At 39.4% G+C, this 18,161-nt stretch overlaps 1 protein-coding gene across 8 annotated transcripts in view; it reads right to left on the bottom strand.

Annotated features, from left to right (window-relative positions):
* Positions 1-18,161, bottom strand: part of KIF16B (kinesin family member 16B) — a 447,597-nt gene that overhangs the window by 248,306 nt on the left and 181,130 nt on the right. For all 8 annotated transcript variants that reach the window (XM_004376454.1, XM_023731419.1, XM_023731420.1 and 5 more), the window contains 3 exons: positions 7,416-7,535; positions 6,496-6,547; positions 4,690-4,827 (listed from right to left, as the gene is read on the bottom strand). In XM_004376454.1, coding sequence (XP_004376511.1) covers positions 4,690-4,827; positions 6,496-6,547; positions 7,416-7,535 — 310 coding nt within the window. The remainder of the gene's footprint in view (positions 1-4,689; positions 4,828-6,495; positions 6,548-7,415; positions 7,536-18,161) is intronic.

Below are 18,161 nucleotides of genomic sequence, written 5' to 3'. Positions count from 1 at the left end.
TGCCCTTTAGGTCTTCTGTATCTTTCCTGAGTTTCTTCTTAGTTGTTCTTCTTTCCTGTCTTTTTAATGACATTTTGCTTTCTTCATGCATAACGTCCTTGATGTCATCCCACAACTCTTCTGGTTCTTTGGTCATTAGTATTTGTCTTAGTCACCTAGTGTTGCTATAACAGAAATAACACAAGTAGATGGCTTTAACAAAGAGAAATTCATTCTCTCACTATCTAGTAGGCTACAAGTCCAGATTCAGGGTACCAGCTCCAGGGGAAGGCTTTCTCTCTCTGTTAGCTCTGGAGGAAGGTCCTTGTCATCAACCTTCCCTTCATCTAGGAGCTTCTCTGCACAGGAACCCCAGGTCCAAAGGACACACTCTGCCTCTGGTGCTGCTTTCTTGGTGGTATGAGGTTCCCATATCTCTCTTCTCACTTCTCTGTTTTATATCTCAAAAAAGACTGGCTTAAGACACAGTCTAATCTTGTAGAGCTCATCAACATAACTGCCAATAGTCCCATCTCATTAACATCATAGTGATAGGATTTACAATACATAGGAAAAATCATATCAGATGACAAAACGGTAGACAATCATACAATACTAGGAATCATGGCCTACCCGAATTAATACACATATTTTTGGGAGACACAATTCAATCCATGACAGTATTCAACACGTCAAATCTATTCTTGAGATGGTTTTTAAATTCAGGTGGAATATACTCAAGGTCACAGTTTGGCTCTCATGGACTTGCTTTAATTTTTTTGAGCCTCAATGTGAACTTGCATAAGAGCAACAGATGGTCTGTTCTGCAATCTGCTTCTGGCCTTGTTCTGACTAATGATATTGAGCTTCTCCATCGTCTCTTTCCACGTATGTAGTCCATCTGATTCCTGTACATTCCATCTGGGAAGGTCCATGTGTATAGTTATCGTTTAAGTTGCTGAAAAAAGGTATTTCCAATGAACAAGCTGTTGGTCTTGTAAAACTGTATCATGCGATCTCCCGCGTCATTTCTATCACCAAGGCCATATTTTCCAACTACCGATCCTTCTTCGTTTCTAACTTTTGCATTCCAATCACCAGCAATTATCAGTGCATCTTGATTGCATGTTTAATCAATTTCAGACTGCAAAAGTTGGTAAAAAAATCTTCAATTTCTCCTCTTTCGTATTAGTGGCTGGTATGTAAATTTGAATAACAGTCATATTAACTGGTCTTCCTCATCAGTGTATAAACGTTATCCTATCACTGACAGTGTTTTACTTCAGTATAGATCTTGAAATGTTCTTTTTGACAATGAATGTGATTTTCCTCTTCAGTTTGTCATTCCCAGCACAATAAACCATATGACTGTCCAATTCAAAATGGCCAATGCCAGTCCATTTCAGCTCACTAATGTCTAGAATATCGATCTTCCAACAATCCCTTTCATTTTGACGACTTTCAATTTTCCTTGATTCATACTTTGTACATTCTGAGTACTAACAGACTTTTACAGCTGTTTCTTTTCATTTTGAGTCATGCCACATCAGCAAAAGAAGGTCCCTAAAGCTTTACTCCATCCATGTCATTAACATCGACTCAACTTTGAGGAGGCAGGTCTTCTCCAGTTATTTTTAGTGCCTTCCAACCTGTGGGCTTATCTGCCGGCACTATATCAGACAACGTTCTGCTGCTATCCATAAGGTTTTCACTGGCTAATTTTTATTTTTTCAGAAGTAGATTGCCGGGTCCTTCTTCCTAGCCTGCCTTAGTCTGGAAGCTCCACTGAAACCGGTCCGCCATTGGTGACCCTGCTGGTATTTAAAATACTGGTGGTATAGCTTCCAGTATCACAGCAACATGTGAGCCACCACAGCACGACAAACTGATAGATAAATGGTGGCCAAGATAGTTATAGAAATAAACATAGTTGTAAATGTTTTACACACACACATACACACATGTGCACATTATCCCTAACTCTCTCCTTGAAGTGGGCCTGAGAGATCAGTGCTCCACTTCGTACCCAGGTCTTGGCTTCTAAATAAATACCATTCTCCACTAAAAGGAGTCAGCACTCCATGGAGAAATGGCTGATTCCAGGAAAGTATTAAGATAAGCCTGGAATACCTTGTGTCAGAAAAAAAAAAGTGTTCATAGAATGATGGAAACAAACCAAAACCATCCAGAAGTCAGCCTGAAGGAAGTCCCACTGGCCAAACGGGACAATTTGAGCATCAAAATAAATAATGATTAAAGGACTAAATCCTACCGAATAAAACAGCAAGTTGTGTGCACCTATTGATTTAAATAAGGTAATGAAAGAAATAATTGGCAGGAAAAGAAAGCTCTTTCTTACAGCAGAAAGCCAACTAACAAACGCAGAAGGAATAATGATATAAGAAAATCACCATTTGGCAAGGATCAGAATAATAACTAATTTGGCCAAAAATATCAATGGATGCTAAAACGAATGAGTAGAAGTATGATACAGAATGGCATATTTATGATCTCAAAGTTCCTTCCCAATATACTTATTAATAAGAAAGGGGAAAGAGTAATTTTGCAGGGGAGAAGCCTGGCAGGCACCACCATAAGAAGGGATCAAAGTGAACATTATCAGTAATGGAACAAACAGAAATTGTGTAACCCCTGGCAGGATATAAAAAAACATAGCATCATTTCTTTAAAATTCCTACTAAAAATACTTAACCTTAATCTAATTATGAGGAAACATCAGATAAATCCAAATTGAGGCACACTCTACAACACTATCTGACCTGCAGTTTTCCAAGGTGTTAAAATCATAAAAGTCAAGGGAATACAAAGGGACTCCTCCAGACTGGGACTAAAGAGCTATGGCAACCAAATGTAACACATGATGCTAGACTGACTATTAGACCTATATTAGACTATTCATCCTGTTGGGACGAATAGTGAAATTTGATTGGGGTTTCAGGATTGGACGGTAGGAATATATCAATTAATTTAAATGGTTGCGGTTAGGGATTGAATTATGTCCGGAAAAAAATATGTCCAAGTCCTAACCCTAAGCACCTATGAATGTGACCTTATTTGGAAACATGGTTATTGCAGATGTAATTAGTTAAGATAAGGTCACTAGGGTGGGCTCTAATATCTGTATGACTGGTGCCCTTAAAGGAAGAGGAAAGAGACAGACATACAGAGGGAAAACAGCCATGTGAAGATGCACCTACACGCCAAGGAAGGCCTGGGACTACCAGAAGCTGGGAAAGAAAAGAAACGATCTCTCCCAAGAGCTTTCAGAGAGCATGGCCTTACCAACACACTGAATCTGGACTTCTAGACATCAGAACTGTGAGAGAATAAGTTTCTGTTGTTTGAAGCCACCTACTTGGCAGTGATTTTGTTACAGCAGCCCTAGGACACTAATACAGTTGTATAGTGGATACAAAGGGAATACACTGCTGGAAGGAAACACACACTAAAGTGTTCAGAGGTAATAGGGTGCCATGATAGTAATTTACTTTCAAATGGCTCTGAAATTAAAAAGATCATTTTACTACTCTTGTAACTTTTCTATAATACTGAAATTATCTCAAAGATACAACGTCAGAGCCTATACGTGTAACTATTCATAAAAAGAATATAAATAATGGAAATAAAATTATTAAAGGAAACTATTGTGCTAAGGTTTTGCATTTGAAGGATACTTTTTAACTTAAAAAGCATTCCTTTAATGTCATATTTACATAACAGCAATAACTTATGACAATTACATATATGGAAGCCCTGGTGGTGTAGTGGTTCACAGCTTGGCTGCTAACCAAAAGGTTGGCAGCTTGAATCCACAGCCACTCATTGTAAACCCTCTGGGGCAGTTCTGTGGAGCTCTGGTGGCACAGTGGTTAAGAGCTCGGCTGCTAACCAAAAGGTCAGTAGTTCGAATCCACCAGTTGCTCCTTGGAAACCCTAAGGAGCAGTTCTACTCTATCCTATAGGGTCACTATGAGTTGGAATCTACTCGACGGCAATGAGTTTTTTTTGTTGTTGTTCAAATTTAATTCAACAAGGAAATGTGTATTACAAAGAAGCCCTTCAGCAAAAGAGTAAACAGCATAGTGAAGCAAATAGTCTGCACCCTTTTTATCTGTAATTAATTATTGTCATGGATTGAATTATGTCCCCCCAAAAATATGTGTATCAGTTTGTCTGGGCCATGATTCCTGGTATTGTGTGATTTTCTTATATGTTATAAATCCTGCCTCTATGACGTTAATGAGGGAGGATGGGCGGCAATTGTGTTAGTGAGCCAGGACTCAATCTACAAGACTGGATGGTGTTCCGAGGCAATCTCTTGACATATAAAAGACAGAAGTAAGCAGAGAGACGAGGGGGACCTCATACCACCAAGAAAGCAGGCCAGGAGTAGAGCATGTCCTTTGGACCCGGGGTCCCCACGCGGAGAAGCTCCTAGTCCGGGGGAACATTGATGAGAAGCCGGACAGAGAGAGAAAGCCTTCCCCTAGAGCTGACACCCTGAATTCGGACTTTTAGCCTACTTTACTATAAGGAAATAAATTTCTCTTTGTTAAAACCATCCACTTGTGGTATTTCTGTTGTAGCAGCACTAGATGACCAAGACACATATTTTCCCCCATTGCCTACTCTAACTTATCTTCTAGCAACAACACATACAAAGAACCGTGGAAACCAAAAACCAGATACCTTGATTTAGGTGTGTGGCCTCCATGATCTGAACACCATTCACGGAGCACTGAGATCCACTCAGGGGTATCAGAGTCACTGTCCCTCCAATATTTTCAAAAATGCAGTGCTCACTCTCCAAATCAAGGCCATGAAGAACTAAGACAGAAAACAAAAAAGAAAAAAAAGATTTTTTTTCTTTGAGATCTGCTACAATGACTCCAAACCTTTTTTTTTTTTTTGGTAAATACGCTTTCCTTTCATAAAAGTACTATGAAGTAAACACTTATGTTCAGTGAGAAAAAATGAATTTTAGAAGTTAACAGCATGAACTGATACAACTGGAAGCATCCCTTGAATGTTATTACAAAGGATCTGGACATCACCTGTTTAAGGAAATAAGTTATGGGATGTTAATTTATTTCATCTTCATGGAGAAAATAGTTCAGTAACTTGTCTTCACTGATTGCCACTGAGTCAATCAATCTGTTTGATATTAAATAACATCTGCTCCATTAGCCACTAGAGGCCAGAGAGAAATATATGTGGCAAAAGTGCTCCATGGATCAAGGACTTACCATGACCTCCACACTTAGAGCCACTGTGTTCAAGGAGCAGAAACCAAAGGTAAGCTTGGTGTGGCACAGATCTTGAGAGAGCCAAGGAAGTTTCCAGAAGCTGTACAAGGATGCACACTGCGGCAGCCTCTGCCAATTCTGAGAGAACTTGACTTCCACAAACCTCTCAGAGAGCATGTGCTTGCTTGCATTTATATTAGCATGTATGACCATCCTGGGTTATTCTTGCTTGAGGGTGGCTTAGACAAGTAAACAGTCAAGTAAACTTATACCATTTTGAGCACAGTTCTTGGACAGCTTCTTAGGTGTTAAGCCCAGATAGCTCCTACTGTCTCTGAAGAATTGTGCTACTGAACTTCTCTGTTCACAGAACATGTGTATTCTTACCACTTCTACACCATTGATAGCTACACCAAAGGTCAAACACACAATTCAATGATTAGATGAAGAGGCCTGAAGCCTACTTCTACTCAAAAACAGTGGAACCTGAGGACTTCTGGGAACTGGCTTTCAGCTCTCCCAGTCTCACAGTAAATAGTAAATACAAGTAGGAATATGCTGGGGTTGGCTTGATCATTGACTTGTACTTGGAAAGGAAGCAGGTTTACAGCCAGCAACTCTGGAAACAGCTGGGAAGATATAATTCCTAGCCCTGTCATCCCCACCCTGCCACCCACACATACACACAGGACCACCACCACCAAGGATGGCCTCCAGGGTGATTGTAAGCAGGACCTTATACAGCTCAGGCTGAGTCACTGGTTATCTGTGTACCTCATAAAGATTTTCAAGAAAAAAATCCATCTGTGCCCCCATCTGGGTGTGTGCTGTGTTGCCTCATACTTTCCGTAGTCATCTTTGGACAGATAAGTGTCTATATCCTTCCCATCAAAAAGGGCTTATATCCTTTACCTGTGTCTGTTGTCATATTTCCATCAATCATTGTCCCATTATGACAAGTATACTACAGTGATTTAAATAACTGTACTCTTGAAAGAGGTGACAGGGAATAGAATATACACAGGGATGAGACAAAAGGGTTCACAGTTCCATTTTATTCATGAAACTAATTGTTCTGTGTTATTCATTTGAGTTGTGTTCAAAATTACAGAAACATATATAACGATCAATATTTTATTTGAAAAAAGTTTTCTACAATGCTTCAATGTCAGTCATTCAAAAGAAGACTTTTTATTGAATATGATTTTTAAAAAGTCATTGGAAAGAGATGACTAACAAAGATTCTTACCAATATCTTGTTCTGTTGAAGCATCTTCTCTACCAACAAATGTCTGGCCCTCCTGGGAAGAAAAGTCAAATAAAATTTATTAGTATGAACAGGAGAAACGGCTTGTTTCACCATTTTTCATTTAAGACCAAGCAACCTGGTGATTGATGGGGTGAGCAATGACCCGGGCAGGCCACAGTCTGCGTGTAATTAGAATTCACTGAAGCTCTGTTAACAATACCTCGTGTTGTCTGGAAAATGAGATCGAACTCCCGATGCTTATTGCTCAACAACAGCCCCTATTTTGGCATTCATCAGTAACTTGCTCATGACAGTAATCTCACTGATGTTCCCCTATCCGTTCTGATGAGTTTGCTCTCCAGTGGCCAGGGGTTTCCTTATGTCTAAAGACATAATTTACGAAAGCCCACAAAATACAAGTGCAGTACCATTCTCATTTTAAGTCATGGATCAGAGGGAGGATACAGAAGTTAAGGTCACAGAGGCAATAATTGCTACTGATGTGCAATTCTGCTGTCTTGACACAAATAGCTTGCTCAGAACCAAGCCCAATGATGGAGGCAGGAGGCACAATTTTATAATTACCACTAAGGGCTGGGAAACTGTATAACAAATCTCAGTTCTAGGTGCTTATATCTTATCTTCCTCAGCCTGCCTATTTGTTCCTTGCCTCCCTCTTACTGATTCTACAAAATAGAAGTAAATGGACCATCATGTATCTTTAAAACTACATAAACATGGAAACTTTTAACTCCAGAGACTCCCAATTAACTGTTGAAAATCCTCAAAGGGCTCAATAATTTGTTATATATTCTTTAGTAGTTGTGTTCATGGCCATACAGTATTATAATAAACCTTGCTAATGTCTTAAGAAAAAAACTGGAAACGAAATTAGAATGTTCCATGTAAGCAGTTTCTACCTTCAAGTGATATAAGATGATTCCAGTACTCAGAAGGTCATCATCAATGCCAATCAAATGCGGCAGTTCAGAATCTAGAACAACTCCAATCCCTTCTTTCCTAAGGGCTAGAGTTTGTTCCTGAAATTAAGAGGAAAAGAAAAGCAAAGAAAAAGGTTACTTTGGAGAAAGATAATTTCATATTAGGTATTCTTTAGACTGTCAAAATGAATAATATTTTATTATTTCTCATCCAAAAAGTGGGCCTTAAACTACATGTCCAAATCCTCACTTGTGGTAGGCAAAGTGAAGTTGGAACACATAAAAAGCTCAATATAAAAATGAATTTTATCCTTTACAGCAAAGACATGAAAAACTAAGTGAAATAAATGCAGACAACAACCTTGGAATCCTGATCTTCAAAAAGGAAGGATAAAGAATTGACTCAAACCTGACTGGAAGGAAAAACTGAATGAATGCAGCAAGCAAGGAGCATCACAAAACAGAGGGGCTCTACCAACCACTCTGGCTCAATGTGGCCATTTTAAGACAAAGCCAGAAGCAAGCACAGAGGAGGAATACACGGAGGCAACCCCACAACATTCCCATAAGAGACAGAGAAACCATATAGACGTACTTGGGGAGAAACAACAGCAGGGAAAGAGCTGAGATCCAGAACCAGATACACACAGGAGACGTGCCCTGACCTCAGGGGTGAGTGGTGCACACGAAGCAGTGGAGATGCGAAGTGGCGGCGGGAGGTCTCCCACCCAAACAGACCCCCTCCGCTTAGTCAGGAGCAGGTCCCGACTGCTGGCTGCGGTGGATGGGAAGGGCCTGAGTACTCATATCCAATAACCGGAGGAGTCCACTCCACCCACCCCCACCTTCCTGGTCGGAAGCAGCAGGGGACCCCTCACCCAGGACACCTCATTTGACAGGGGATCATAACATAACATCCCCCATCAGACCCCAACTATCACCTCCCTCTGATCATCTGATTAAAGGCAGTAGGCACCCTCCTATTGCCACTCCCCGTGCCCCCTGCCTGGTGAGTGGCGCTGGTGCTGCAACTGTGCGCGAGACTACCTACTGCTCCCTCCACCCTCCACTCCCCCAGTAAGAGGTACCAGCGTTGCGGCTATGCACCTGCCCTCTTGCTGCTCCCTCCCTCTCCACCTGTCCAGTGAGAGCTGCAGGCGGTGCCACCCTGCACATGCCCGCCGTGCCCCCTCGCCCAGCAAGAGGCACAGGAATTGCAACCATGTGCATGCCTGCCTACTGCTCGCTCCCACCCTCCAAGCAAAGGGTGCTAGTGGTGCGGCTGTGCACACACCTGTCACTGCTCCCTCTCCACTCCCCTTGCATATCACAACCTCAAGTGCCCCATCATCGCTCCTGCTCCCTCCCCTGGTCCAGGGAGAGGCACTGGCAGCGAGACTGCACATACATGTGCCCACTGCTTTCCTTTCTCCCCCTGCCTCGCATCAGGTGGAGCCAGGGCAAACGTGTGTGCACCTACCCCCTCACCACACCCCCACACCCAGCTAGCAGTGATGGCCACACCCCTACTCACACAACACACCCACACCTACCACCCCACTCACTCGGTGAGGGCCACTCCCTGCTCCAACACCATCAGACCTATGACAGACAGTGGCCAACCCCAACTAGACTGTCCTCAGCCACCCAACAAGACCAGTGAACAGACCAGAGACCACATATCAAGCCACTGCCACACCCACTCGGAAACAGGGCAAGTGCTCAAGTGCCGCCAGACTACCGACCAGAGTGGCACGCCAGCACTACCTGCCCAGATTAAAATGAAACAAAAAATCAGGATGCAGCAAACAAATACACAATTAGTAAATAAATATAATAATACTTTAATGCTTCAGAGACAACAGACAATATCAAATCACCTGAAGATGCAGGACAAGACGGCTCCAGCAAATATCCAAAATAAAGAATCAGAAGGAAGAAGATGTAATCGAACTGCAGGATAAGAAGTTCAAAAGACTTATATATACAGCCCTCTGCAAGATCAAGAAAGACATCAAGGAAAACACACACAAAACCAAGGAAAACACAGACAAAATGAAGGAATGCACAGACAAAAGACTAGAAAGAATTCAGGAAAACAATACAAGAACAAAACGATGAAATAAATAGACAATTAGAAACCATGCAAAAACAGCAATCAGAAATCCAGATTAACAACAAAATTTCAGAAATAGAAAACTCAGTAGAAAGACATAGGAGCAGAATTGAACCAAAGGAAGGCAGAATTAGCGAATAAGAGGACAAATCCCTTGATATTAACTTGTTTGAGGAACAATCAGAAAAAAGAGGGAAGAAAAATGAGGAAACCCTAAGAGTTATGTGGGACACTATCAAGAGCAATAATCTACATGTGATCGGAATCCCAGAACAAGAGGAAACAATAAAAAGCACAGAGAGAATATTTGAAGATTTGCTAGCAGAAAATATCCCTAATATTATGAAAAGCAAGAAGGTATCCATCCAAGAAGTGCAATGAACACTATACAGGACAGATCTCAAATGGAAATCACCAAGAAATATTAAACTCTCCAAAACCAAAGCCTAAGAAAAGCTCTTGAGAGCACCTAGGGAAAACTGAGAGATCACCTACAAAGAGGAACCAATAAGAATAAGCTCTTACTTCTCAGCAGAACTCATGCAAGCTTCGAGGCAATGGGATGAAATATATAAAAATTTGAAAGAAAAAAATTGCCAATCTAGAATTATATATCCAGAAAAATTGTCCCTCAAATATGATGGCAAAATTAGGATATTTCCAGATAAACAGAAATTAAGGGAATTTGTAAAAGCCAGAACAACTTTACAAGAAATATTAAAGGGAGTCCTACAGACAGAAAACGATTAACAAAAGGCAACAACCTGAGATTAAGACACATGGCAGCATCAGCTGGATACCAACCCAGATAAAAAATTATCACAAACAAAACAATGCTAAAAGAGTGAAAACATGGAAGCAGAAATGTCAATCTGTAAAAGATGACAAGTTCAATATAAAAAATGTAATAAATGGTATAGTTACAGAACTTCCATATGGAGAGGAAGTCAAGGCAATATCAAAAAATAAAAGACTGATTTAAATTTAGGATGACAAAGCTGAATATTACAGTAATCACAAAGAAAATTAACAAACCTACTCATCAAAATAAAAAAGGAAAACATAAAGACCTAGTAAACACTAAATCAACAATGAAAAAACAAAATCCACAAACAAAAAGAACATAGCACAAAAAATTAAGCAGAACAAAGAAACTGTCAACATCTCACACACACAGAAAAAAAAAAGCATAATAAAATGGAAGCAGTGAACTCATATCTATCAATAATCACACTAAATGTAAATGGATTAAATTAGCCAGTAAAGACACAGACAATGGCAGAATGAATTAAAAAAACATGACCCACCAATATGTTGTCTACAAGAGACACACCTCAGACACAAAGATATACATAAACTAAAACTCAAAGGGTGGAAAATATATACATATAAAGCAAAAATAACCAGAAAAGAGCAGGTATGGCAATATTAATTTTGACAAAATAGACTTTAAGGCAAAATCCATCATAAAATACAAATAACATTATATAATGATTAAAGGGTCAATCCACCAAGAAGACATAACCATAATAAATACATGTGTACCCAATGACAAGGTTCCAAAATACATAAACTCTAATAGCACTGAAAAGAGAAATAGACAATTTCACAACAATAGTAGGAGATTTTAACACATCACTTTCGGTAAAGGACAGAACTAGAAACTCAACAAAGATACAGAAGATATAAATACCACAATAAACCAACTAGACCTCACAGACATACACTGAACACTCCACCCAACAACAGCAAAGTACACATTCTTTTCCAATGCACATGGAACACTCTGCGGAATAGACCACATTTTAGGCCACAAAGCAACCCTCAATAAATTCAAAAACACTGAAATAAGACAAACCATTTTCACAAACCGTAACACTATAAAAGTAGAAACCAATAACAGGAAGAGCAAGGAAAAAAATATCAAATATATGGAAACTGAATAACACCTTGCTCAAAAACCACTGGCTAAGTGAAGAAACAAAGATGAAATCAAAAAATTCCTAGAATCAAACAAAAATGAAAACACAACATACAAAAACTTCTAGGACACAGCAAAAGCAGTATTCAGAGGGCAACTTACAGCTATAAACGTACACATCAAAAAAGAAGAAAGGGCAAAAAATCAAAGCATTAACCTTCCAACTTGAACAAACAGAAAGAACAGCAAAAGAAGCCCATAGTCACTAGAAAAAAGGAAATAATAAAAATTAGAGCTGAAAAAAACGAAACAGAGAACAGAAAAACGATAGAAAGAACCCAACAAGACTTGTTCTTTGAGAGGATCAATAAAACCAACAAACCACTGGCCAAACTGACACAGGAAAACAGGAGAAGATGTAAATAACTTACATAAGAAATTAGATGGGTGACATTGCAATGGAACCAACTGAAATAAAAAGGATCATAACAGAATACTATGAAAAACTGTACTCCAACAAATTTGAAAACCTAGAGCAAATGGAAAAATTTCTAGAAACACATTACCTACCTAAACTAACACAAACTGAAGCAGAAAGTCTGAATAGACCCATAACAAAAGAAGAAACTGATGAGGTAATAAAAAAAAAAATTCCAACTAAAAAAAGTCCTGGCCCAGACAGATTCACAGGAGAATTCTTCCAAACATTCAGAGAAGAATTCGCCACAATATTACTCAAACTGTTTCTGAGCACAGAAAGGAAGGAATTCTCCCAAACTAATTCTAGGAAGCCAGCATAACCCTGATAGCAAAGCCAGGCAAAGACACCACCAAAATAATAATAACAAAAAAAAATTATAGACCAATATCCCTCATGAATAAACACAAAAATTCTCAACAAAATTCTGGCCAATAATCCCCAAGACTTTGGTCCCTAGACACCCTCCTAACTCAGAACTAAAGCCATTTCCGAAGTCCACCTTTCAGCCCAAGATCGAACAGGTCTATAATACAAACAATAACACAAGTGAGGAATGTGCTTTTTAGTTCAATCAAGTATAGGAGACCAAATGGGCAACACTTGCCCAAAAGCAAAGACAAGAAGGCAAGAAGGGACAGGAAAACTGGATTAACAGACATGGGGAACCTGTGGTGTAAAGGGAAAGGGGGAGAGTGCTTACACATTGCAAGGATTACAACCAATGTCACAAAACAATTTGTGTATAAATTTCTGAATAAGAAACTAATTTGCACTGTAAATTTTCACCTAAAGCACAATAAAACAGAATAAAACACTTCTAACCAATAGAATTCAACAACATATCAAAAAAATATGACCAAGTAAGATTCATACCAGGTATGCAAGGATGGTTCAATGTTAGAAAATCAATCAATATAACCCACCACATAAAGCAAAAGAAAAGAACCACATGATTATCTTAATTGATAAAGAAAAGGCATTTATAAAGTTCAACACCCACTCCTGACAAAAACTCTCAGCAAAATAGAAATAGAAGAAAAATTCCTCAATACAATAAGTGGCATTTACACAAAACCAACAGCCAACATGATCCACAATGGAGAGAGACTGAACCATTTCCCCTGAAAATGGGAACTAGATAACGGTGCCCTTTTTAAGATTGTACTGAAAGTCCTAGCTACAGCAATTAAGCAAGAAAAGGAAGTAAAAGGCATTCAAATTGACAAGGAAGAAGTAAAACTATCCTTAATCGCAGATGACATGATCCTATACATAGAAAATCCAAAAGACTTCACAAGAAAGCTACTGGAACTAATAGAAGGATTCAGCAAAGTAGCAGGATATAAGATCAACATACAAAAATCAGTCAGATTCCTCTACACCAACAAAAAGAATTTCAAAAAGGAAATCGGGAAAACAATACCATTAACAAGAGCCTCCCCAAAAATAAAATACTTAGGAATAAATCTAAACAGGGACGTAAAAGACTGATGTAAAGAAATCCACAAAACACTACTACAAAAAAACAAACAAGACCTACATAAATGGAAGAACATACCATGCTCATGGATAGGAAGATATAACATGGTGAAAACGTCAATACTATCCAAAGGGATCTTTAGATATAATCCCGATCCAAATTCCAACAGCATTCTTTAGTGAGATGAGAAAACTAATGACAAATTTTATATGGAAATGAAAGAGGCATGGATAAGCAAAGCATTACTGAAGAAGAACAAAATAGAAGGCCTCACACTTCCTAATCTCAGAATCTACTACTCACCCACAGTAGTAAAATCAGCCTGGTACTGGTACAAAAACAGACACCTAAACCAATGGAATAGAACTGAGAACAAAGAAGTAAATCCATCCACTTAAGGATAGTGGATCTTCCACAAAAGCTAAAGTCCATTAAATGGGGGAAGAGACAGTCTCTAAAAAATAGTGCTGGCAAAACTGAATATCTGTAGAAAAATGAAACAGGACCCATATATTACACCATACACAAAAAGTAACTCAAAATGGATCAAAGACCCAAATATAAAACCTACAACTCTAAAGGTCATGGAAAAAAATATAGGGATAACCCTCATAAATAGTATACCAACCATAACTAAAAATGCACAAACAGCAGAAGATAAACTAGATGAATGTAATATCCTAAAAATTAAACATGTATGCTCATCAAAAGACTTCTCCAAAAGAGTAAAAAGAGAACCTACAGACTGGAAAAAATTTTTGGCTATGACATATCCGACAAAGGGTTAATCTCTAAAATTTATAAAAACTTTAATACCTCAACAACCAAAGACAAACAATACAATTAAAAAATGGGCAAAGGACAAGAAGACACTTCTCCAAAGACATTCAGGTGGCTAACACATGAAGAAATGCTTGTAATCATTAGCCATTAGAGATGCAAATTAAATCTACGATGAAATGCCATCTCATCCCGACATCAATGGCACTAAAAACAGAAAACGACAAATGCTGGCGAGGTTGTAGGGAGAGCTGGACTCTTATACACTGCTGGTGGGAATGTAAAATTCATAAACACTATGGAAAATGATATAGCGCCTCCTTAGAAAGCTAGAAATAGAAATACCATATGATCCAGTAATCCCACTCCTAGGTATATACCCTAGAGAAGTAAGAGCCGTGACACAAATACACATATGCACACCCATTTTCACTGCAACGTTAATCACAACAGCAAAAAATGGAAACAACTTAAGTGTCCATCAGCGGATGAATGGATAAACAAACTGTGGTACATACACACCAGGGAATACTACACAACGATAAAGAATAGTGAAGATTCCTTGAAACATCTCACAACACGGATGAGTTTGGAGGACATTATGCTGAGTGAAATAAGCCTATCACAAAAGGAAAAATATTGTATGAGACCATTATTATAAAAAAACAAGGAAAAGTTTACACACAGAAGAAAACATTCTTTAATAGTTACCAAGGAAGGGAGGGGGAGGGAAAGTAAATTACTAAATAGAAGACGCATAATAATACTGGTGAAGGGAAAGGCAATACACTTTATGGCGGAAGTCAGCACAACACGACAAAGGCAAAGGAAGACACTGAGAGGAACACAAGAACAAAGGGCAACTATGCAATTACTATGGAACACAGACAATCCTGCAAAAACAGTGTTAACAAACGATAATTTACGAAAAGTACACAGGTAGATATGTATGCTAAAGAGGCGTGGGAGGATGTAAGGAGCACACTCACCTGCAGATGTAGGTTAGGCTGTGGATATCTCTACATACATATTTATTTGTAGATGTTGCATGTATGCTGATATAGACAATAGAACACACAAGGGGCACAGTCATGGAAACTTCCTATGCACAATCAAACACCTCCTGGGACAAAGATACTAGGCTTGAAGGCTAAGGACCAGAGACTCGGGAGACATCTATTCAATTGGCATAAGCTAGTGCATAAAAACAGTGTTCTACATCCTACTTCGGTGAGTAGCATCTGGGGTCTTAAAAGCTTCTGAGCAGCCATCTAACATGCAATCAGTGGTCTCTTCCTGTCCAGAGTGAAGAAGAGTAAAGAAAACCAAAGACTCAAGGGTGCAATTAGTTCAAAGGACTAAGGGACCACATGCACCACAGCCTACATGACCCCAAGACCAGAAGAATTAGATGGAGCCTGGCTACCACCATCAACTGCTCTGACCGGGATCACAATAGAGGGTCCAGGCCGAGTGGGAGAAAAATGTAGAACAAAAAATCAAATTCATAAAAAAAGACCAGACTTATTGGCCTGACAGACACTGGAGAAACCCCAAGACTATGGCCCTATAACATCGCTCTGACTTGGAACTGTGGCCATTCCTGGAAATCACCTTCCAGCCAAGCAACAGGCAGACCTACAAAATAAACAGTAACACCTAAAAGAACATGCTCCATAGAACAGTTATAAAAGACCAAAAGGGCAACATTTGCCCAAAAGCATAGGTGAGAAGGCAGAAAGGAGTAGGAAAATCAGATGAAAGGAAATAGAGAACCGAGGGCAGAAATGGGGAGAGCATTGACACAGTGCGGGGATTGCAACCAATGTCATAGAATACTTTGTGTACAATTTGTTGAACGGGAAACTAATTTGTTCTGTAAACTTCCACCTAAAACACAATAAAATCTTTTTTTAAAATGATTTCAACTTAGGCCTGATATATAACTTCCTCAAAGTCAAGCTCAAATCTCACCTTTCTTAGAAAAGGTTCCAGGGCCACCCAACTACAAAAAATAATCTTTCTCCATCTTCAGAACTTTTATTTCACTTAATATCTAGATATTTCAATATTGTATGATCCCATTTATATGAACTTTAAATAAGCAAGTGTATAGAGACCTAAGTTTATTTGTGATTACCAGGGGCAGGCAGGAGGGAGAAAGAAAGGGGGATTCATAGCTTAGTGTACAATGACCTTCTGTTAAGGATGATGGAAAAATTTGGAAATAGTGACGATGGTTGAATAACAAATGAACGTGATTAATGTCACTGATTGCACATGTAAAAAATGTTTAATAGCAAATATTGTGTTACATATATATTTGCCACAATTAAAAATAGAAACCTAAATGCCTCCTTATTTGTTGGCTCTTATTTCCAGTTATTGTGGATGAAATATGCATGTTATTATCTAAGAGCAATCCTTTGCTGGGTGTTAAGTCTCACTCCACCAGAGGTACTGCATCCACCAGATCATTCCCACCTACACAGAAACCTGCTGGATATCTATCTCCCAATGCTACCATCACCACCAACTCCCTTGGCCCTACATTTCCCTTCAGCTACCACTCATTTTTTGTGCCACTTTACAGAAAGGCAACTCAGAAAAGTTTTCTGCATTTGTAGTTCTCTAATACTTCCCTTCCTGCCCTCTCCACTTCAATAAGGCTTTCAGCCTTGGGACTCTTCTCTATTTACACTCAACTCCCTTGACTCCTCATCCTGTCTCTCGGACTTCACCTGCTATCTATATGCTGATGACTCTCAAATTTAAATCTTCAGGGAAGATATCTGCCTTAAATTCCACACCCGTGTTTATATATTCGACTCAATATATTTATGGTGATGCCAAGCAGGCAGCTCAAACACATCAAAAAAACAACCCTTGAGTCTTCCTGCCTTCTCAAACCTGTAGACTCTCCCAGCTCAGTAAATGCCAACCTTCCTTACAGTTGCCTAGCCCAAAACCCATGGTTATCCTTTGCTCTTTTCTTTCTCTAAATCCTACATACTCAGTGTTGACTCTACCTTCAAAATACGCACCAAATCTGGTAACCTCTTACTACCTGCACCACTTCTCCCTGGCCCATTTTTTACCTGATTACTACAATAATCCAGGCTACCACTCTTGCCCCTTATGGTATATCCTCAACTCAGCAGCCAGAGGGATGTCAGGGCAGGTCACTTCTTGGCTCAGATTCTTTAAGTGGCCTCTCATTTCCTTAAATAAAAGCCAAAGTCTTTGTGATGTCCTACAGAGGTCTCCATGGCCTCATCCCCTGCTAACCTCCTGCTCTCATCTCCTGCCACCTTTACCCTTGCTCATTCCTCTCTAGGAACCCACAGCTCCTTGTTATCCCTCAAACCTGCCTAGCATGCCCCCATCAGTGCTTTGGTGTTTGCTGGTCCTCCTGCTTTAATTGTTGCTGTTTCTTCTGCCATTGCTATTCCTTCTCTTCTTCTAGAGCTGGGTTTCTCAACCTCAGCACTACTGACATTTTGGACCAGATAGTTCTTTGTTGTGGGGTATGTCCTGTGTATTAAAGGATTCTGAGCAGTATCCCTACCTCTACCCACTAGACACCACTAGCACAGGTCCCCCTACCCCACATTATGATAACCAAAAATGTTTCCAGACATTACGACATGTCCCCAGGGAGTAAAATCAGCCCCCGTTGATAAGTGTTGCTCTAGATAAATACATAACTTAGTCCTTCACTTCCTTCAGGTCTCTGCTCAAAAGCTACCTTCTCCATCACCCCATACAAAATACCAATCGCCCACATTCCTTAACCTGATCTATTTATCTCCTTAGCAATTATAACTATTTGACATATACATATTAGTTTATTAACTGTCCAATTAGAATGCAACTGAGAGCCTAATTTAATGTCTGGCACATAGTAGCTGCCCATTTAATACTTGACAAATGGGTGAATGAGGGAG

Source organism: Trichechus manatus, unplaced genomic scaffold, assembly GCF_000243295.1.
Source record: "Trichechus manatus latirostris isolate Lorelei unplaced genomic scaffold, TriManLat1.0 scaffold00042, whole genome shotgun sequence".
Lineage (NCBI taxonomy): Eukaryota > Metazoa > Chordata > Mammalia > Sirenia > Trichechidae > Trichechus > Trichechus manatus.
Note: the sequence above shows the minus strand (reverse complement) of the source record. Positions and strands in the feature narration are given on the sequence as shown.